The sequence below is a fragment of the Siphateles boraxobius genome, unplaced genomic scaffold (genome assembly GCF_051911475.1).
Source record: "Siphateles boraxobius isolate OS27281-9 unplaced genomic scaffold, OSU_SipBor_1 29, whole genome shotgun sequence".
In the NCBI taxonomy this organism is placed as follows: domain Eukaryota; kingdom Metazoa; phylum Chordata; class Actinopteri; order Cypriniformes; family Leuciscidae; genus Siphateles; species Siphateles boraxobius.
This window is the reverse complement of record NW_027508908.1, coordinates 19,766,135-19,789,175: the sequence shown is the minus strand read 5'-3', so window position 1 is coordinate 19,789,175 and position 23,041 is coordinate 19,766,135. Positions and strand designations below refer to the sequence as shown.

The 23,041-nt window shown below is 39.1% G+C and overlaps 1 protein-coding gene across 2 annotated transcripts in view; it reads left to right on the top strand.

Annotated features, from left to right (window-relative positions):
• cnnm2b (cyclin and CBS domain divalent metal cation transport mediator 2b) overlaps positions 1-23,041 on the top strand; it is a 42,113-nt gene that overhangs the window by 16,023 nt on the left and 3,049 nt on the right. Inside the window, exons 2-7 of one of the 2 annotated variants that reach the window (XM_077246792.1) lie at positions 7,854-7,997; positions 15,515-15,652; positions 18,249-18,418; positions 18,729-18,822; positions 20,702-20,752; positions 22,133-22,311. In XM_077246792.1, the coding sequence (XP_077102907.1) occupies positions 7,854-7,997; positions 15,515-15,652; positions 18,249-18,418; positions 18,729-18,822; positions 20,702-20,752; positions 22,133-22,311 (776 nt within the window). The remainder of the gene's footprint in view (positions 1-7,853; positions 7,998-15,514; positions 15,653-18,248; positions 18,419-18,728; positions 18,823-20,701; positions 20,753-22,132; positions 22,312-23,041) is intronic. The other variant, XM_077246793.1, reaches the window with a different exon arrangement.

The window sequence follows — 23,041 nt, the reverse complement described above, 5'->3', positions numbered from 1 at the left end:
ACACATCTTAATCATCAAATAGGCTTTATATGTTCTTTCATTATTTTAAGGTAATACATATTTTCTCATAATATCTCATGAATTATTCATTCATAAAAATCTAAAGTTTTTGAGGAGTTGCACCACATATTATTTTACGATCTAAACTAAACTTGCTTTGTCATAAAAAGTCAAATTTGTGGATATATTAAGATTATTATTGATCTAATATTATTTACTGATCTTGACATAAAGTCTATGTATAAATATCCAGATTTTTTTTCCGTCCTTTATTTGATTACAATCTTTAAAAAAAATTAAAGCTATTTATAGGTTATGGTTATGGTTACAAGGTTACAAATGACATTTAGGGTCAAGCATTTGGATAACAATGTAATGATTTTCTCAGAAAGTCCTGACATATTTCTCAAGAAATACGTCACTTAATCTGTGATATCCCACCGCTCAATTCCAGTGTCCCTGTAGCTGTCAGAACTAAAATATTTTCTGAGAAGGCTGATCACTGTCTGTCTGAGACTGTGGCCTTGTTGCCTTACGTGACTATTTATGGTGGGAATTAGGCTATGGAAAAATATGACAAACTGCATTCCAAGACTTAAACTGGAAACGGTGGAAAAGAGCACACAATGAGTCTCAGAAGAGCTGAGGGGGAGCAGTAGATGTTCTCATGCAGGGTTGTGTGGCCATCTTACATCCACAAATTACTGCTCAGCTATTATCCTTACTAAATTATATACAATATATGTGTAAATGTCTTAATAAGGATGAAGATGACGTTGACAACGATAGTGCTGAAGATTGTAATAGTGATCAATTTTTAAAACAAATGTGACCAAATGAAAATTTCTGTTTAGCATTATATCGCAGATCTCTTTTTACCTGTATTGATTTATTGAAGCAATAATATTATGTGTGAAGTTTTTATAGTTTGGTTTTGATGGTCAATGTACGGTAATGAGGAGTGTTCATTTGGAGATTTTTCATTTCGGAGAAACCTGTGAGATTTTACAGTGGGCGTGTGAGGATGAGACAGAAATAAAATAAGTAAATAAATGTCATTGCAGTCACAACTGGTTACACGCACGCACGCACGCACACACACAAAACGAAACAAAAGTACTGATTGATGAACCATGTTCAGTATTTATTTTAGCCAGCACTAGTCATTATTTAGCACTATTATGAAAGATTACTACAGAAATTTTAATGTATTGAACTACAAATAATCAAACTTTATATAATTACCAAAACTCATTAAACACAATCAAAACATTAAACATTGATTATACTAAAAGATCAGTTAATTTTAATTCAAGTGTGCAAACAACTGAAATAATATACCATGTAGTATTTGAAACAATTGGGAAAAACTAAATTTCTGTAAATATGTATCAACAGATGCTATATAGATTCAATGTACAAACATCACAATAATATTTAAAGAGAAACTCAAGGCAAACATACTAGTTTTATATAATTTGAAACTTCTATAGCCTCGGGAAAGATGCATGGGCATTAATTTGTGTTATTTTACCTATAGCCTACCCTGTACAGACAGTGATGCACAAATGCAGACATATCCACATTCATTTGATTCAATGTGATTCAACAGTTCACCCTTTTACAGCAGATTTACTATATAATATAAATATTTTCATTCACAATGATCAATATTAAAATACTACATTAGTATCTATTAGGGATGGCCCAATACCATTTTTTTCAAACCGATACGAGTACGAGTATTTACTTTTGTGTTCTTGCCGATACCGATGATACCGAAATGTCCGTGGTATCGGCGAGTACGAGTACGAGTATATGAGGACAGTATCGACCCGATGCCAGTATCGGTATCGGACCATCCTTAGTATCTATTTTGTGCCATCAGTCATGTGTACTCTCAAGCTCCAACAATATCTTAGTTTTTGGCTACTTTTAGTTGTTGTCTCAAGAACAGCTACAATCGGATCAGTCAGATTCACAAATTGATCTTTCAGTGTGATTCGTGAACCGATTCAACACGTTAATTGGAAAGAATCAACTTGTTCACAATTCAGTTATTTTTTTGCTTCTGAGAGGGGGTTGGGGATTTCTTCAATTTGAAATTACAAGGAACGATATGTTCCCTTTTGAGGGAACTCGGCACTGCATCAGCTGCTGACGCTATGGTGACACGTCCTTGTGGAACTTCACGCCCATACCATAGGCCGATTCAGTGTTATGACGTCAGGCTGAGCGCCCAAGGGTATAAAGGGGTGCCTGCAAACACGTCACCAGCTTCATTGTGTGGAAAAGTCTTGTTTTTTCAGGAGTTAGTTCAATACAGGCAGGAAAATAAACATTATATTACAACGGGCGATGCACACAAGTTGTAGGCTATGCGATTTGTTTAGGAGCGGAGCATTCACGTTCAGCTCAACTCCTGCTTGGCTCTGTTCATGAGTGATGGAAATCAAGCCTCTGAGCCTTGTGGTTCTGGCCCTGCGTCTGCTGCGGCAGCAGGGCGGCTGCGATCATGGGGATCTCTCTCCCTCGCTTCTCTAGCCAGATCAGCGGCTCTCGTATCTGTGTAGCGGCTTCTTTCAGGTTGGACGTGAGCAGTTTGCATGCTTCTGGTTCTGAGGAACTAGATATGGAGTCAGTAACAGACATTACATCTAAGTCTGATACAATCCCCTCCTATCAAAGGCCTGCATACAATGAGCTATTCGAATATGAGTTACGCAAATATCGAGAGGATGCATGACAAATGCATTGGGTTCGAAGAGAATTTGGCAAGCTATCAATCCTCGGGGACGACTTTTGCCAGATAACATCTAGTCTGGTTGGCCAATAGTATGCAGCGACAGGTCAGGCTTGTGCTGCAGGTGGTGCTGCAGGCTTACCAGGCTGACCTACTCAAATACCTGTACCAGGGTGAGGGTCAATCCCCTAAGGCAGTCACTGAACTGCTCATAGCTACATACCTGGCCCCTCCGCACCACTAAACAGTCAGCCCACTTCATCGGCCTATCGGCGCTAGTGGTGGCGATAGAGAGGCATTTGTTGGTTAACCTGTTGGGCGTTAAGGAGAATTAAAAGGCTGTCCTCCTTGATGCCTCAGTCTCGGCTTCCATGCTTTTCGGCACTGCCGTTGAGACTGTGGTGGAGAAGTACAGGGAGGCGAGAGCACAATCGGCTGCCTTCAAAAAATATATCCCTTGCCGGGTCCAGGCTCTTCCAAAGTCTTCTGTTCCTTCTCCTTGTACGAGTTCTCCGAGGAGTAGGGGGAAAAGGCACCGTGCTGGGAAGAAGAAGGGAAAGCAAAAAATTAGGTTTTTTTCCTTCCTGGTTGCTTCTTTCTTCACTTTTATGCACACCAGGAGCTTACTGTATGAAGAGTATTAAGTGGACTTTATTTAAACTAGTTTAAAGCCAGATGAAACAGTGCTGACAAATTGGAGAAACACTGTGCGCAACGATACAATCCGAAGGCTTTTCAATCTACAAATTGCAATCAATTAGCATGGATTTGCTGTAGTAACAGTAACTGCACCATGGAATTGTGGCAGAAATGTCGGATAATCATATAAAATTGTATTATTAATATTAAATATGTTAAAGGAGCAGTATTTTATGTGATTAAGCAATATCATTTGTGCATTTATACTCGATGTATTTAGGCTCATACAGATACCATATAAACCATATAGTTACATTTTACCATTGTAGTGAGGTGCCATAATGAGTGGTTTTAACTGTGGTTATTATGATCAAAACGTATTCTACTATGGAAGACCAGTGGTTAAAACTGTCAGAATATATACATGTCATACATGATATGAAAAACTTTATCAAGTTTTATATATATATATATATATTTATTTAATTTTATTTATTTATTTTGCCATATCTCCCAGCCCTAGTTCAACTGGACATTCAAGACATTTCCTCTCCAGTCTTTATTAGGACTTGAGATGAATTAGGCGTGTTGATGTGGTCCAGATTTCGGTTTGGCCCATTTTTCCACCCTGTTAGTCCTTCATCGGGTATCAAAGCGGACCCGAGGAGATTGCCCTCCCCACTGTATTGTAAAATACGTAAGCAGGGCTGTGCTCTTTGACAGATGTCTGGTGAATGGAGCTGACTGGTGAATAGATAGAATAGATAGTAATAGTTATGTCTGAGCTTATTCTCGCTTCCTAATGGGTAGAGCAATATTGTAAAAAAAATGTAAAAGTAGAGCTGTACGGATTAAGGTTGAGGTGATTGACTCGTCAAGCGACCCACTCCCTAATATGTCGCCTTCTCCAGCATGGATGTTAAAGTAAGGCTATGCTCCTTTCTAGATCTGTAAGGTACAGCCTAGCAGACTCTTAAACAGAATGGGCTTATCATGGAACCGGGGCTACATACGTAACCCTAAGACATTTGTATGGAATGACTGAAATCACTGAACAGATACTTGGAAAATTTTCTAGCGCTTTGGGTTTAAGAAAAGCGCATTACAAATAAAATGTATTATTATTATTATTATTATTAAAATGTACTTATGTGCTTTCTTAAATAGAAAAGTAAAATCACTATCCTGTCCACCGCTGTAAACACACAGAGTAAGAAATAAAACATGTAATTCTGAGATAAATTCACAATTATGAGGAATGAAGCAATTATGAGTTATAAATTTGGAATAAAATGAATAAAGTCTGGATTTCACACTAAACGTGTTAACCATTCAAAAAAGGTTTTGTACTGTACAATTATGCTTTAACTTCTCTATGTTTTCAGTTTTTCTGAATATGTGAGTAAATAATTATCATTACTTACCATTGTTTGACAAATTTTCAGGGGTAAATTTATATTTTCAATAAGAATTTACACTATTAGGAATTTTGTGTAAGGGCGAAAGATTTCTCAAAAATTTCACAGTAGATTTTACTTGTTAGGTTTGAAATAATCTACTTTTTTTGAGCAGTGCTTTATACATTGCAACACCATAATGGACTGTTTTGCCCACTAAATTTATATGAAATATAAAAAGCGTCAAAGCAACATTAAAGCTGCTGTGTATATTTCATGATTTCATAATATCATCCGATTAAATTGCAAATATAATGTCTGTTTTCTCCATCTTCCATTATTCAAACAGATATTCATTAAAAATCACTGCAGTGATTTTATAAAAAATCTATCCTCAGAATTATAAAACACACCATTTTTTTTACAACAGTATAGCTTCAATCCAGTGAGTTTTTTTTCAAGCTGTGACCACAAATAATGAAACTGGGATAGAAATGATCCCAGCAGGAACAGAGTAGAAGCTAATATCCTTGTTTCCTTGAAGGGGTGAGATATGGTGTACTCAAGGGAACCTACGAAGGAAAATACATAAAGTAAACATGTTTTTTCCACTGTGGCCTGAATAAACCCTTCTTTTTGTGCTGAGATTTAATGCTTGAGCACTTATTTATTTTGTCTTGTGACTTCTACTACCCCTTGACCCTTGCTCTTACGTCCTCTCTTAAAGGGTGATTCATTTCCATTTGCATACAAAGGATTGACTGATATTATTTAAATACTATCTTGTGGAGTTGTTTTCTGTGGTAACACTGGTAACCTTTGCCATCAAGTTACTTCATTGTCACATATCACATAATCACCGTTTATAACTAGTGTAACTTTGTTTCCTAGTAAGTGTTCCTTCTGAGGTTTAGTCATTTGACTGACAAGGTTTATTTTACCTTAAAGTCGTCATGAAACGGAAGTTGAGATTGTCCTTTTTTCCTTATTGTGACGTTTATCCGAGTGAAACGGCTTCTGAAATTAGAAAAAAAAATGTAGGGCGGAGCTTGATTTGGTCCTTTGGGAATTGATTGGATAGTTGGAGGTTGGGCGTTGCTAACAAAATGGAGGCAGATTTGAATACCAGTTTACAGTCAGTTGTGGAGGATTTCTCTCCACCGGACTCACCACCGTTACCCTCCCATGAAGCATTTTTAATTGAGGAACCCGATGATGAGAACGAGGACGAGCAGCCAAATTTTCCGGAAGGAATCACCCCATATTTATATCAGCCTCCCGCGAACCAAGATGAGGCGGCTGTCTGATAGTCAAGTCAAAAGAGACAGACCACTATAGTTTTTGACCGGAAGAGAAGAAAAGTCGCTTCGAGGGCGGAGGGTTGGGTAACGTATTTGATTAAAGATAATAAGCGTACATGAATTTTAAAAAAATAATGAAGTGCACAGATAAATCATTTTTAATAAACACTACAATATTACATATAGAAATATGAATGGTAAAATTTGATTTCATGACGACTTTAAATGTGATTTAGTTTATAGTGTTGTGCAGATGGGGTTCGGACAAGGATTCTAGATCAGGTCATTGGCCTAAGTGACCTTTGAGTATTAATAATGAGAATGCAATTTATAATTAAATTACATTAGATAATAATACAGTTCAGTTATTTTTTTTTATTTTTTCATCAACTCCAAAATTTGGTGATATAAAAAAATAACTCATAGGATTGCAAACATAAAGTACACTAGTTCCAACATATTCCTGGATGTTTAGTGAATCAAGCTACATGCCTTAGGTTCAATGAAGTCATTGTAGTGGCAAAATAAGGAAAAGAAGGTACACTTACTCAAGTTAAGGCCACACTCCTTAAGCAGAGATTTATAGCCAATCATTGTTTGTGTGTTGTCATGGGGTTTGCCACAAGTGCGTCCCAGGCTTCCTAGTATTTCAGCAAATGGCCATCTGCATATAAACGACCAGCTCTGAGACAGATCAGATCACCCAGCAGTCGCTTTGGTGAGAATATTGCCCAAGTGGAATGGAAACTTCATTTCAGGTCTAATATTAGCCTGGCCCTCTGGAAAATTCCTTCTAAAAGTTCACAAGCTGAGAAAAGGCAAAGAATTTGTTTGGTGTTTTTCCTGACAGAATAAACAAAAATAGGTTTTCACTTTTGTCTTTGGGATATGTATTAAAGCTTCAGGAGAAACTTGAAAGTTTCACCCTTGTCATTTTACAGGGTTTCAGTTTTTATTTAGCTGAAATAAACACCAATATTCAGAAGCAGGAGCTCATTCAATCTTACTTTAAATGTTTTTTTTTAGACAGCACAATGCTTATGACATGTTTGTCCACTCCAGTGGAGATATCTCACTAAGACTGGACTACTTTTGTTCAAAGACACAATACACAGTATTTTGAGACTGAAACCAGTTACTCTAGACCTCTAGACCTTCAATATCAAAGACAAAACACTTAGGTGTTATGGGAAACAGGGTCAGACTTTTGAACTTAGCAGAGGGAGAGAGTCTGGCTTCATGCCATAGACACTCTGAGTTGTACAGGTACAGTACATATGTTGGATAATTTGTTAAGATTTGGTGTAGAAACCACTATAGGATTGTTGCTATTGCCAAACAATGTTATGCTAATACCATTATCAGGCTACAACAGCAGTTACACATTGTAGGATATGTGTGGTCAGAAATGAAAATTCGGACATTATTCACACACTTGCATGTCATTCCAAACCTAGAAGTGTTTGACTTTCTTGAGCATTTTGTAAGTGTTGTTTTGGACCCCATTGACTTTCGATCTATGGACAAAAACTGTTGAAAAATTACTTAAAATATCTTATTTTTTTATTCTAAAGAGAAAATAATCATATTTACTCTTAAGAGTAAATGATGGCAGAATTTTCATTTTTGAGTGAACTGTAACTTTAAGCTTGATTCAATTTTGATACAGATCGGAAACGCATTAAATATTCCTTTATATGCAAACAGCTTAAAGTTTAAAATAAGAATGGTGTGCGTCTTAATCAACCCTTAAACAAATGTATTATTTCCTAGGTAAATCTCACCTGGCAATAGTCCAGCGGGTTAACAACGAAGGAGAAGGCGACCCCTTCTATGAAGTTCTTGGCATTATCACCCTGGAGGATGTCATTGAAGAAATCATCAAGTCTGAAATCTTGGATGAGACAGACTTATATAGTATGTGCCATGAATGTCATGTACTTTTGCATGTTTTTACAAAGAGCAGTTTACATAGTACATTGTAAAATTCAGTAAAATGACAGTGTTATGAAGAAATGTGAATTTTGTCCTGTATCTAATGACTTATGAAATAGTTATACAATACTAGGTTAATAAAATATGTAGCATTTTCCCCATTTAGTACTTTTAGTTTAGCACAGTTTTATGTAGTATGTGAATTTCAATAGCATGGCATTACAAAAACCTTTACCTTTCATGGTAACACTTTACAATAAGGTTTAAATAGTTAACATTAGTTCTCTATCGGTCGACTCGTTTGACATCTCACTATGGGAAAGGCCTCTTGCATGGTCATCCGTGAAACCCTATGCAATCACACCTCTCAGGAAGCCCCATCCCATCCTATATAAACAGCAGTGCTGTCTCAATATTGCATCCTACCTCTCTTTACTCGCAGCATACAAGCTACGAACCCTTTTTTCCAATACACTTGGTGTTAGTTTGACAAGACTAAACTGTCCAAAAGACAAGCTACCACTTAGTCGTAGGGCGAAATGCCAAATAAAACAAGAAGTGTAGTGAACCAAGCATATTGTCCAAAACGGTTACTTTTCAGGAATTGAAAAAAACACTGTAATTTCAAAAGCAGTTGAACGTAGCGTTGCATACTTGGTACGGCATCTTTAAATGTAACCATATTCTTGGCAGTGTAATCATATAATCCACATTTGACCAAAATCTAGTTTAAATGGACATACGTGCATATTTTACAGTAACGGTGGTCGATACACGTTCTTCCGATCATTAATTAGAATGACCAAGTCACGTTTCACATTGACAGGTGAATATGCTACGCTCAGTTTATTAAATACGCTCAGTTTATTAAATAGCCTACGTCTCAGTTTATTAAATACACTCAGTTTATTAAATGTCTCTTGCAAACTATGAAGGGACAATGAATCAATACACTGACATGGCAATGCTAGACTGATACTTTGTTTGCACAGTCCTACCGTAATTTTGTGAATATATTATAAACTTGTGAACAGTTGTCAAAAACAAACGTTTGCCGTTACTTTACCTCACAGTGTTATTCGGCTATCCAATGCTGAGCTTCCAGAGACGCTTAAGATGAAACTTCACGAGACTGGCGAGATGTCTCCACAGGGTGGGAGATATGCGGCTTGATTGACAGCTTTGACAACAAATGGATATACGTGAAAATCAGATGACATGATTTCACAACTTTTCATTGGTCATTTAGATAACGTGATGCATACTGTATACGGAAATGAACCTGGACATTCTATCGGCAAAATTGACATACGAAGTTTTCATCGGACAGCGACGATATATAATAGACAAAAAAGTTAACTTACCACTTGAAACTTACCACTTCTTCTATGAAGCCTAACAAGTCCAGAGCACCTTCTAGCACTTGTCCAAGGGGATGTTCACAACTATTGCAGCTAGGGATCTACATGTCGTATACCCGGCATGTCTGAGCTCAGGCCATGCCCAAGCAGCAATACAGACACCAATCTCCTTTAAGCAGTGCAGTAAACTTTCACCTGGAGCTGCACAGGAGAGTGGTGTACATGACGTGTATTGCAATCCCTTACAGGGGAGAGACAGCACGGCATCTCCCTAGGACACGGAATCTCCAATGTCGACAACAAGTTAGGCTGACCAGCTTACTCCTTCGGATGTGCTTGGGGAACCGGTCACTTTCGAGATGGAAATCGAACCATTCCTGAAGGTCCTAAGACGATTCCATTTCCATCGTTGCCTTGGAAGATCTGTTTGTTCTCCAAACAGAGTCCCTGGGTTATTTTACAGTGGTAGATGAACAGCAGATGGCAGCAGGGTGTGTAACTCTGGACGAGGCTTGCCGTTGGGTGGCGAACCTGTTGAGATGCTGAAGGCAAGAAAGGAATTTCCTCCTTCCTAACACCTTGACAGTTCAGACACTTCCACCTTTCTAGAATTGCATGGATGAAATACTGGGCAAGACCACTGTTATCCAGAGTCCTGGTGTATGGCTTTTCCTTGCTAGACATGGGGGGAGTTCAGGATGGGCTGGTCTCACATGTAACCAATGGAGGCCTCATTGACAGGCCATCTGGATCCCCCATCAGCATTCGGATTATCCACCTTCGCCCCTAAGCCACCTCAAAGATCTGATCAGTTCTCAGCATTGATTTCTGAGAAGGGCTGGGGGATCCGTATAAACAGAATAAACAACCTTCCTCCTGGCAACGAAAGTCCTTTGATCAGGTGGCAAAGGCCAGGCCCCCACTCACCTCGGCTGTGAGGGTCAGAAGGAAGAAACAGGCTGGGTTTCACAAACCAGAATCTTTTTCTTGCTGTCTTCGCAAATCCGCAAAGACCGATTATTTTCATCACAATACTGTTACACACAAGCACCCTGTAGAAACTGTATTGGTCAGAACGCCACCCACAGCACTGGTAGAAAGCATTTCGCACTTGCTTACACAGACTTCAAGTGGTTATTAAGCAGAATCCAAAGGGGATACAGACTGCAATCTGAGAGAGAACCCCCGGGTTTCTCAATAATAAGACAGTCAAAAGTGCAGGGAGAGAATGCAAACATTGAGTCAGGAAATAAATTCTCTCCTATTCTGGACCTCAGATGTTCACAATGCTGACACAAACATTTCTGCTTCATTCTGTTCAGAGGGGAGACTGGTTCATCTTAATCGATCTAAAGAATGCTTGTTTCACACCCCCAGCACAGAATATTTCTTAGGTTTGCGTTCAAATGCACAACATATGAGTTCAGGGTTCTCCCGTTTGGCCTTTCTCTAGCACCCTGCATTTTCACAAAATGTGTGGAAGTGGCATGGACACCATTGAGACAATAGGGCATAAGGATATCAGCATTTCCTGACAACTGGTTAATCTGTGCCAAATCAAGGGAGATGGAATGGGTGCATACATGGGCAGTATTAATACATTTGTAGAGTGATCATGGAGGGAGTGGAGTATGGACAGAACTAGTCAAACTAATACATATACATTATCTGGAGTTCCTGGCATTATCTTTGGCTCTTAAATACTTTCTCCTGCAAATAAAAGACTGTTGTGTGATAGTCAGATCAGACAGCACAACAGTTGTTTCTTATAAATACAGGCATGGAGGCATCTGCTCAAGAAATATGTATGCCCTGACAAGGAGAGTGCTTCTATGGAACAGGAAACACTTGCTATCCCTCAGAGCAGCAGATGTTCCAGGCCTAGTAAATATTGGAGTAGACCTTTTGGAATCATCACCCAGGGCAATGGAGGCTCCACCCAGAGGTGGTTCAGGAGGTATCGGATAAATATGGCCAGGCAGATATGTATCTGTTTGCTTCGGATGAGAACACCCATTTCCCCCCATTCTTCTCACTGAAGGAGACAGTTGCATCAAGGGATTGATGCATTTGCACATCCCTGGCCAGAGACCCTGTTAAATGGCTTCCCACCTATAAGCCTCATCCTCCCCACTCTGTCCAGAATCAGGTTGCAGAGGGATAGAGTGCTCTTAATAGCTCCATTATAGCCATGGAGGCCATCGGCAGAGGAGATAGTTCAACTGCTATATTCAGGTCCTAGCAGAAGGGAGGATTTTTCATCCACATCTGAGGTGAAATCTCTGGGTATGGCCCATTAGAGGTTTAATCTGAATGCTCTAGACCTGCCCCAGAATGTGATTTTCCACAGCGCAATCCACTAGATCTCTATATAAGAATTGAAGCATGGTGTCAGGAAAGACAAAGGATACCATTCCTTTCCTCAGTACCTTACATTCCTTCCTTCAGGAGATACTAGATGAAGGGAAGGCCATCTCTACGATCAAAGTGCACCTGGCGGCAATTTCATCATGTCACATGGAATTTAATGGTGAATGGTTTTACAATGAGGTTCATTAGTTAACTTTAGTTTATGTCACAGTTCTGTTCTGTTTGGATGCTATTTTGATCTTAGTTTAATTTTCATGAGCTTTTAGTTTGTTATTTTCAGTCACATGTGTTCCTTTGTTCAGTTTCCCGCCACTCATCTGAGTTCGTTGTCTTGCATTGTTTGGATTGTTATTTGCCTGCATAGTTATTTAATAAATCTTGTTTTATTTCCTATTACTCTTCGCCATCTTCGGATCAGCGTTACAGAATACTGGACCCAAGAATGGATTATGCAGCGGAATCTGCCACCCTAGCCCGAAAAGGGCTTCCTCTAATGGACTTTTCGCTTCAGTTCTGTTAGCTCGCTTTAAAGACTGCCTTCAATGATGAGACGTTAAAGTCTCTCTTCTGGGTCGTGGCAAATTACTACTATCCTGTAGACCTCCTAGACACCACAGGACTTGAAAGGAGGCCATCATCCGGTGTCTGGAGAGCGCCTAACCCGATCCAGATCACAGCCAGATCCAGAGCCCAGCCCACCACCACCCCTAACCACGGAGTCGACAACGCCAGAGCCCCCCGCAAAGGGAGTGCTTCCTCCCGCCGCAAACACTGAGCCTATGACGACAGCACCTAATAACATCCCGGATCGGAAGCCGCAGCATAACTCTGACCAGGGGTGTGAGCTGCAAAATAACATCCAGGTACTAGTCCTGGTGGAGCTCAACACTGGAGACTGGCTAATTGATTGGGACTTTGAAGTGGTGCTTCCCACCCTGTCCTTTCATCATCCTAGCCATCATCAGAACTATCATTGCTGGTTCTAGCCAGTGTTAAAACCGTATCATCACCCAGCAAAAACACGGATTTACCAGTGAGCCTCCCTCTCCCACCTCCAGTGTTGATCTCAGCCAGTCCATCAGCCCTGCCTCAGCTGGTTTCCTACAGCCCTTCACCTTCCCCTGTGACGCCTTACGGCGTTGTCAAGCCTCAAGCGTTTTCTCACCAGCTTCACCCTTGGCTCTGCTTCCAGCCACTGATCCGTCCCCTCCGCCTCTGACCTTCGACCAGTGAGCAACGCCTTGGCTCCTCCCACCCTTGGCTCCACCTGAGATCCTTGCGCCCTGGGATCCATTAACATCAGCTCTGTCTCCGTTGGTCGTCCTGCGGATGTCGTCGGCCACATCAACATCTGGGCTCCTCCCTCAATCGACTCTGCCGTCGGCTATCGTCTTGGCTGAGCTTTGCGTCATCACCATCCAGCTTCTCCGTCCATCATCTCCTCCTTGGCTTCTTTCTCCATCATTGACTCCTTGGTCTGTCCTGCCTGCTTTTACCAGCCTTTCGCCATCTCCTCTCATCAGCCCTTCATTGGCTCCTCGTCCATCCCCGTTCCTCCCTCACCACATCTGTTATGGCGTGAGGTCGCCTTCCAGCAGAGGACATACTGTAACCGTTCTGTACTATTTGGATGCTATTTTGATCTTAGTTTCATTTTCATGGACTTCTAGTTTGTTATTTTCAGTCATCTTTCTTCAGTTTCCCACCACTTATCTGTTTCCATGGACACTAACTCAATTATCACAGCTGCTTATTTAGTTCATTATCTCGGTCTATTTAAGTTCCTCTGTTTGTATCAATCATTGGCTGGTATTGTTTGTGCGTAGCACACCATCTCGCATTGTTTGGATCGTTATTTGCCCGCCTATTCTTAATTATTTAATAAATCTTGTTTCCTCATGCACCTCTGTGAATAAAGGCACTGGGGTGGGTAGTGACCCACCCTCCGATGCAGCGATTGACCTGTTACACATGGAGAGCTCTGAAGGAAACGACTGGTACACACCTCGTGGATGGTCCAGCACGTTCCGTCGGGGGCTCAATTGGCTGCGGAGTGTGGGAGGGATGAGGGTTCCTAAGGGGTTGGTTCCCTGAAGGAAGCGCGCTCACCGTAACCCTCAGGTCACCTGCACCACTGCCTTAAGTAACCCCTTGTGGAGGGTTAGATCATGGCAGAGGCGCAGGTCCTCCGCCCCTTTGCAGGAACGAGAATTTCGACCGTAGCTCAGAGATGGTAATCTGCCCACAATGAGTGCATGACTCATCCACGAATGCTGCCTCAGAGTGTTCAATGCCCAGACATGCGAAACAGTGCTCGTGACCATCCCGTGATCCCAGGTTACAAACGCATCCAGAAACACACAGGTAGAATGACATCTTTGAAAAGACGCACTCTACCTGTTTAAACTCTTTTAGGGACTGGTCTCCTTGGTGCTGAAGTGAATGTGCACCTGTCGTGCGCTGTCTCTCTTAGGGGACTTTCACACTGGCAGTTTAGTTCGGAACGGGGCACGGTTCGCATGAAAAAACGCTAATGTGAACGCTGTCATTGGACCCAGGTGCGCACTGGGGTATCGAACTCGAGACTGCCTGGAGGAGGTGGTCTGAGTTCGGTTGCTCCCGAACCGTGCTCGCGTGTATGTGAAAACAACACGGACTCGGATGCGCACTTGTTCAGGAAGTAAAGTATCCTGCGCATGCGTTTTAGCTGATTATGATGTATTTAGTTAAATGAAACACACGTAAGGGATGAAGATTTACCCTGGATACGAGCAAGAGTGAGTCTGCAGTGTATTCGCGCATAGTGCGTGCAATCAGGGCAACAAATTAATGGAAATCCACTGTCTCCTCAAAAGAGTCCATTTGCAAGCAGCGGAAAGACAGATTAAGTGAAACACACACACAGTTAACCTGCTTTGTTTACTCAGCTATGAATAATAGCACCAAATGAATAAAAAAACACAATATATTGAACCTCGTCGTGTTTTCTATCATGCGACGTGCACGTTTGCAATGACGTAAGATGCACAAATGCACCAGAGTTCGATAGAATCAAGTTGAGTGTGAAACCAGACCAACGCTGCGGGGGGCGCCGGGAACAATCGCGCCCGGGTTCGGACCGCAGCAAACGAGCCCAGTGTAAAAGCCCCCTTACTGGTGATCTTACCTGCCGTGAAAACAGCCTTTCAGACTCTTGATTGTAGAGAACACAGGCATCGAAGTGCTCGGCTCCGAAGAAAAAAACTGAAGTGCAATCGCACCTGCTGCTCATTATACCCGTGCTGCGTGGCTGAACAGCTGATGCAAATGATTGCACGCCAATGTGCATTGGCTCGGTTAGTTTCACTCGTCGGTCACGACGTACGTAGATAGGGACCGACTGATAGGGTACTAACAACAGTATTTATTAATCTTTGTTAACTTCAGTTATTAAAAATAAAACAGTTAATTGTTAGTTCATGTCAGCTCAGGTCCATTAAATAATATTAACAGATGCAAATTTAGATTTTAACAATGTATTAGTAAATGTTGAAATTAACATTAATTATGACAAAAGGCTTTAGAGTATTTTTCATTGTTAGTTCATGTCAACCAATGTGGTAAACTTATGTTAAAAAATAGAACCTTGTTGTAAAGTGTTACCCAAAAACCTTTTTTAGGTGTCATTGCAAATATTTTCACAAACATATGAGGCAAGATGTTTTACACATCATTAAAGAATTTGATTAAAAAAAACTTTCTTCCTCTGTCATCCCATTTTCCCGACAGCCGACAACAAAACAAAAAAGAAAATCGCCCATCGAGAGAGGAAGCAGGATTTCTCGGCTTTCAAGCACATGGACAATGAAATGAAGGTTAAAATATCACCTCAGCTTCTACTGGCTACTCTGCGTTTCCTAGCAACAGGCAAGTGCACTGCATTGCTGCTTGATTTACCCCAGTGTGTCCTGTGACTGTAGTATGGTTAGGGTGCTCACACAGGGGAGGAGCTTTGCCTCTGGTTTTGGTGAAAGCTTAGGGGTCATGCCATTATGTCTTTTAAAAAGAAGCAACTTGTTTTTTAGTTTATAGAAGAATGACTTCCTGCAACTTAAAAACCTTGCAAGCAGCTAAGAGAAAGCATCTTTTCTCACTCTTTCTATCTTACCTTTTTTTGTTACTTTTTTTGTTTCATAGTGTGTTTCTCCAAGAAAGGAATAAGATTTGGTGTATAAGCCAGAGTAGGATTTTTGTGATTGTTAACGTTTTGTTGCTGTACTGCATTGACAGGTGTATGTTTTAAACAAAGACTGTGGGAAGCAATTTGATTAAACATAAAGATCATATTAGATAAATAACATACAGTGCCATTCGAAAAGTTGGGATCTCTTATGCTCTCCAAAGCTGTGTTTATGTGATAAAATATACATTAAAACAGTAATATTGGGAAATATTATTAAAACATTAAAACAACTGTTTTCGAATTTTAACATATTTTAAAATGTTATTTATTCCTCTGATGGCAAAATTTATTTTTTATGCATCTATTTTACCAGTCTTCAGTGTCACATGATCCTTCAGAAATCATTCTAATATGCTGATTTGGGGTTAAGAAACATTTATTATTATTATTATTATTAATGTTGAATACGGTTGTTTTGCTTAATATTTATGTGGAAACCATGATAAATTTTTTCAGGATTCTTTTATGAATAGAAAGTTGAAAAGAACAGCATTTATTTGAAATATATATATATTTTATAACATTGTAAAAATCTTTACTGTCACTTTTACCGTAACCAACATCTAAAGCAACATTTTTTTTTATAGGCAGTTTTTGGTGGAAGTCATGATGTTGATGTTGTTTGTATACTAAGGTTTGGGCTATATTTAGAGACTGGTGGTTTATTAGTGTATAAAAGAATTATCTCTAAATCCAAGCCCTGGAAAAGGCCAGCAAACAGCTGAAAGAAGTAAATAAAAACATGTTGTTGTTGTTTTTCACAGCAGAGATTATCTCTCACACAGCTACCATTTTGTTTCATGGTGTGTGTCTCCTAGAAAGCACTTTATATTTCTAATGTATAGAATACATTTGTTAATATTAGTGTAAATAAATGTTTTATCTTAAGGCATTACCTCTTCCACTGCAACAAACCAGTGTCTGTCTGAAACTGTAATTTGTTTTCTGTAAGCTGTTTTTTAGTAGCCATTTACACTACTGTGTAAAAGTTTGGGGCCACAAATTTTTCTTCTTTTTTTAAAGAAAATGTTACTTTTGTTCAGTAAGAATGTATAAAATATATTTAAAAATGACACTAAAGACATTTATAATATAAATTCAACATTCAAATAAATGCTGTTCTTTTTAACTTTGTATTCATCAATTAATCCTGATAAAATATATCACAGTTTCTACGAAAGATTTTAAGCAGCATGACTGTTTTCAACATTGATATTAAAAATAAATGTTTCTTGAGCTGCAAATCAGCATATCATTATGATTTCTGAAAGATCATGTTACACTTAAGGCTATATTAATGGCTGCTGAATATTCAGCTTTGCATCACAGGAATAAACTACTTTTTAAAATATGCTTAAATAGAAAACAGTTATTTAAAGTTGTTTTACTGTAATATTTGATCAAATAAATGCAGCCTGCATTGCTGATTCTTGCATTCTTCTAGAAATCTTCAGGCATTTGACATAGCCCATTTGGACTGAACCATTCTGACTCGTTAAATCGTAGCGAGCGGATTGAATCCATCACACCGTCACTGGGCAGCAGTAACAACCAGCTCAATGCCTTCCTGCAGATCTATGTGCCAGACTATTCTGTCAGAGCTGTGTCAGACGTACAGTACATTAAGGCATTTGCTGTTAAATGCTCCCAAGGGTGTTTGTGTATAGAGACAAATCATTCTGAGTGGTATTCCCCTTTAAACCTAATTCCAGGATTTGGTAAAAACTTTCCCCTTTGTGGCTTACGCTAATCATTGATTAACAAATACAATACTATAAGCGTTCCCTGGTCAAGGAGCGACCAGCTGCCAGGTGACACATATACTGTAAACAGAACAATGTTACAGTGAGTTATTTAGCAACAGAGAACCATCATAATAGAGACAACAGTGTTTATTCATAAATTTTGTAGTTACAGAAACTTTCACGCTCTGTTGTTTCAGCTTTTGAGAACAATAAAATGTTGAAAGCTGATGTGTTAACAGGAATGAAAATTTGTTTTTGCTTTTGTATGTTTCAGAAGAGTTTAAACAGTCAGAACAGTGTCACCGGTGGATAAGCAGTTATTAAGATTATTTGTTTGCCACAAGCTGTGTTCATTGGAAAAAAACGTTAGAGCATCATTTACCCAGGGTTTACTAATATACCGTGTGACGTTTTGAAACCTGAAAATGCAATATTACCTTTAACCATGGTTTAGAATGGCTCTGAGGTAACACTTTCAATTGTGAAAAATCCACAGGAACAGGAAAATGATGTCATGTCTTCTTTTGCCTTACAGAAGTTGAGTTATTCAGTCCCAGCCAGATGTCTGAGAAGATCCTTCTGCGCCTCCTCAAGCACCCCAACGTCATCCAGGAGGTCAAATATAATGAGAAGAATAAGAAGGCCATCGAGCATTACCTTTTCCACCGCAACAAGCCTGTGGACTATTTCATCCTCATTCTGCAGGTCAGCTTGGTTGTTTGGTCCAGGGCCGTGGAGGGCATAGAGAGAAAGGATTGAGGTTATTAGCCTAGAACAAGCTGGGATTTTCGCAAGTATTTAACACGCCCAGTATGAAAGAAGTAGGATGCCTACGTAAAAGAAGAATGTTTAGTTCAGTGAGTATAGTTAAAGACAGACATGCTCCTAAAGAAATGGCCGAAAGCCTTCTTTTGCAAAAAACTCCCATTAGTTGTAAAACTTACACTTACATTTATTTAAAAAAAAATCTTAGCTGTATTGAAAGTCTGGCCTTCAATGTGATCTGTTCTCAAAGGGGAAGGTGGAAGTGGAGGCAGGGAAGGAGGGAATGAAGTTTGAAGCTGGAGCTTTCTCCTCGTATGGGATCATGGCTCTCACCGCTTCTCCAGGTAAATACAAATAATACAATCATTTGCATACAGTATTTCTACAAAGTACAAAAAGTAACCTATATGCTATGTGTGCTGTACTTACTGGTATTTAAGGTTTATGTGTTTGAATTTCATGTGAAATTTTCTTAGATTTGTATTACACAGTTTTAACATAAACTAATAAACTTAATATAATTCATTTTTGTCTGTCATACATAAAACGTAAGAAACAGGTATAATTTATGTAATAGTACTAATAAACTGAATGTGTTTTGAATACACAATTACCAGGTTTATATATGTATCATCAATCAATCATACATTTAACTAATTGAATATTATTTGTTCCATAGCTAGACATATTTATACTTTTTAACTGAATAAATGTATTTGTTTTCACAATGAACAGATTTGCACTTACTCTAAGCCATTTGAATAAATGCTTTTTTGAAAATATGATTATTCAAATATAATCAAATAGAATTTCCGAAAGGACAATAAACCTAAACTTACTAAAAACTATTTCATGTTTTTTTTTTGGAGTGCAGAAATCTTGCTCGTTTCTAGCCCGTTTAACTCAAGTATCACTAAAATATATATATTACATTAGGTATCTAATGTTTGTTTAATACATAATCAATTTAAATACATAAATCTTAAATGTAGGCCTAAATATTTTAGAAAAAATTACACACTTTACATTAGAGGTTTTATGCTTTATAAAAAATAATAATACTGCAATACAAAATTCAGTCGATACCACATGATACACCTACATACCCTGCAACAGTGCAAGCAGTTGTGTAAGCAGCTTTTAGTAAGAATATGTTTGCATTAAGGTTATGAATAAGCTGGTGTGTTCCAAAACAATGACAAAATTCGCATTTAGGAGATATAAGCATTCAAAACGTACACTCTCTCATTTCCGCTAAAATGGATTATGGATTTTTAGGACTGCGGACTTCAGCTTCTCATCACATCTTCTGTCCAATCAAATTCTCTCAAGAAACTAAAGCTTCCCGCGACTCCCGCCCCCATGCTATAAATACTACCTGGCCAAAACAACTGTTGACACGTCACGGAAGAATGTGGGTTGGAGATGTGTGTTCGGTTAACAAATGTTCGGTTAAGTTGCTTAAGAATTAAATGAATGAATCCTCTTCTAATGAATCCAACGTATCATCAGCACTCGGATTCGCTTCCATGGTACCAATTGCAGTCTGAGAGGTAAACAAAACGCTATTGGCTATTTGAAAAGGGGGAGGCGCCATTCAATATGTCTCGCCTTAGCTTCCTGTTTCAGCGGAAATTACGTCAACGCATTATACAAATGTGAGTTCCAAGGCACTCCAGTGGGTCTTTAATACAGATATACTGTAGCTTATCAAGCAACTAAGAACTGCAATGTAGACCTGTGACTAGTGGCTTTTTACTGATGTTAATTCTAGTTCTTCCAGTGTTATATTCTTCTACTTCATAGATTACAAATTTCATTGATCCAACTGAACATAAATATATAAAGTCTTTGGGGGGAAGTATCCACTGACTCTTTTTTTATAAAATAACTAAAGGGTATTTTCAACATGGTTAGATCCATCAGAATTGATAGGGGTTGAATATTATACCACATTTTAACCAGGTGTCACATGTGCCACTAGTTAGGGGACTATCACAGAACATATGTGACCTCTGGTGGTGAGAAAATGGACCTACAGTAATACTAAAAGTGCTTTGTTATGTGGGAATAGAGAATATTTTCTAATGTGGATTAAAACAAGTGGTATTTAGGGATTTCTTTACTCCTATAGCTCTTCAGTTCTACCTTTCAGTCACTTTTTTGTTTCCCACCCTCTTTTGATGCTTTTCTTTTCCTCCTATTGTTTATTGTTCCCTGCAGTTTCTCGTACCTTTGTGGTCAGTAGGGCCGAGTCTGTTGCTGGATCTCCAGGTATAGTTGAACCAAAATTACTAATCAAAAAATGACAAGGTCAGGCATTAGTCTGCCTGTTACTTACTGTAAATCATACCGTATGTTACAGTAAACCCACAGAATTCCTCCCACACATTTCTACTTCACAGGCCTCCTGGAGTAAAGGGCGACAGCGGGGCCATACGCACACACACACACCTCTGTACATAGTCACCCACACACACATGCACACACACACACACTGTTCCCTGTTCTCACAAACCTCATGCTGACTACCAGCATGTAGGGTTCAGAGTTGGGCCCCTTCAGGCCAGCATTGGAGCCTTGAACTAAAGACGCGATGGCTCCCCCACTCCACTCACACATCCAAACACGGATTACATACATTCCAACCAAATTGTGGCATTAACACACCCCACTGTGGAAACCTGTGTGTGTGCGTGTATTTGTATGTGCGTTTATGCGTAGGAGAAACAAAGAAAGAAAGAATAAATATATGTGCTGGAGTGTGGAATTGTGCTTATTTGAGTGTCTGTTAGCAAGTATTTTGTGTGTGAGTAAAGTCAATATGTTTTTGTGTGTGCACTTGTAAATTCCTCCTCTTTATGAAGTGGAAAACATAAGCTGTGTTTAATTAAAAAACAAGCCAGTCTTCACTTTGAAAGCTCTTAGGCTTTTTATCATACTCTTGCCAGCGGCAGCCCTTTTACATACATGAAACACCCCCTTCATAACTAGCAATGCAATTATTGAGTTCTAAAAAGCTGTTGAGGGCTATTATAAAATCATAATATACAATGTGCTAATTATTGTCTCTATAAAGCTGGATTTGAAGGTATAGTCACTAAAGGGTTCAGTGTACTAAAAATCCATAAACATCTACAAACATATACTACTGTTTGAAAGTTTGGAGTCTGTACAATTTTTGAAGGTTTTTGAAAGAAGTCTCTTTTACTCACCAATTTATTATATCAAATATACAGTAAATACTAATATTGTGAAATATTTTATAAGGTCACTTATAACCAATTTAATGCCTGCATGCTGAGTAAAAATATTCATTTATTAAATGTTTTTATGCATATCAATTATTAAAAAATTGCTAGTGTACTTAAATGTTAATTGATTTGTAAAGTGTGTCATTCAGAACATAAAGCAGTTTTCAGACAGGTTTGGAAACACTCCCCAATTCTATCAGTACTCTGACAAACAGATAGTCCCACCCCTAATTCGTGTCGTTGGTTGAGCTATTGTTGCTACATCAGGTCAGATAATAAATATTAATGAGGTAGTCTGATGTTTTACATTGTGTCCCCCCTCCCTATAGTGCTCTTGATTTTATGTGCTTATGTTTGTCCTGATTACTGAAGTCACAATGCATTCCCTTTTCCTCTGCAGAAAACAAATCCCCTCCTCGGCCATTTGGACTGAACCATTCTGACTCGTTAAATCGTAGCGAGCGTATTGAATCCATCACACCGTCACTGGGCAGCAGTAACAACCAGCTCAATGCCTTCCTGCAGATCTATGTGCCAGACTATTCTGTCAGAGCTGTGTCAGACATACAGTACATTAAGGTAAACAGAATTGCAAAAACATGCCAACTTTTTGTTGTTTTTTCATCAAATTGTAGTTTATGAACATGTTTTCTTTTTTTTCATTACATAAAATAATCAACGTGCCCAAAACAATCAGAATGAATGTAATTCTTTAGAAGAAATTCATTGCGCATTTTTGGTGCCATTGTGGCTCTTGGGATCAGACTGTGGTCTAAACTGTGGCCTAAAGGCTGTAGTTCAGCTGTAGACTGTCGCTATGGCTCATTAGCTTAGACTGTTGTTCAATTACAATCTTTGGCTGTGGCTTAATGGCAGATGTGGATTTAGGTGTTGGCTCTGGGACAGATGTGGAGTTTGGCGCTGAGTAGAGGCCTGTGACGTACGTGAGCCCTGGTTTAGTGTCTGTGGCAGATGGAGACATGAGCTGACTTGGTGACATTTTGATCATGTTGTTAATTTAGAGGCCTTAGAAATGTGTTTATCAAATATGACACAGTGGGCTTTATAGGGTTAAGAGTGTGTTGTCATTAAAGAAAGAGGAAAAGACTCATCCTGGAACTGAAGCTGTCATGCGAAAAACAGGGAATGCAATGTGATCTGGAACCGACAACTCAGGCGCATGAACCAGCAAATGTTTGTTGGATTGGAAACATGGCCAGCCCAGTCATGGTAATATGGTTAGACAGAGGCAGGATTTAGTTTTTTGTTTTTTTTAAAGAACACCAACACTGTCATAACCAGAAGCAAT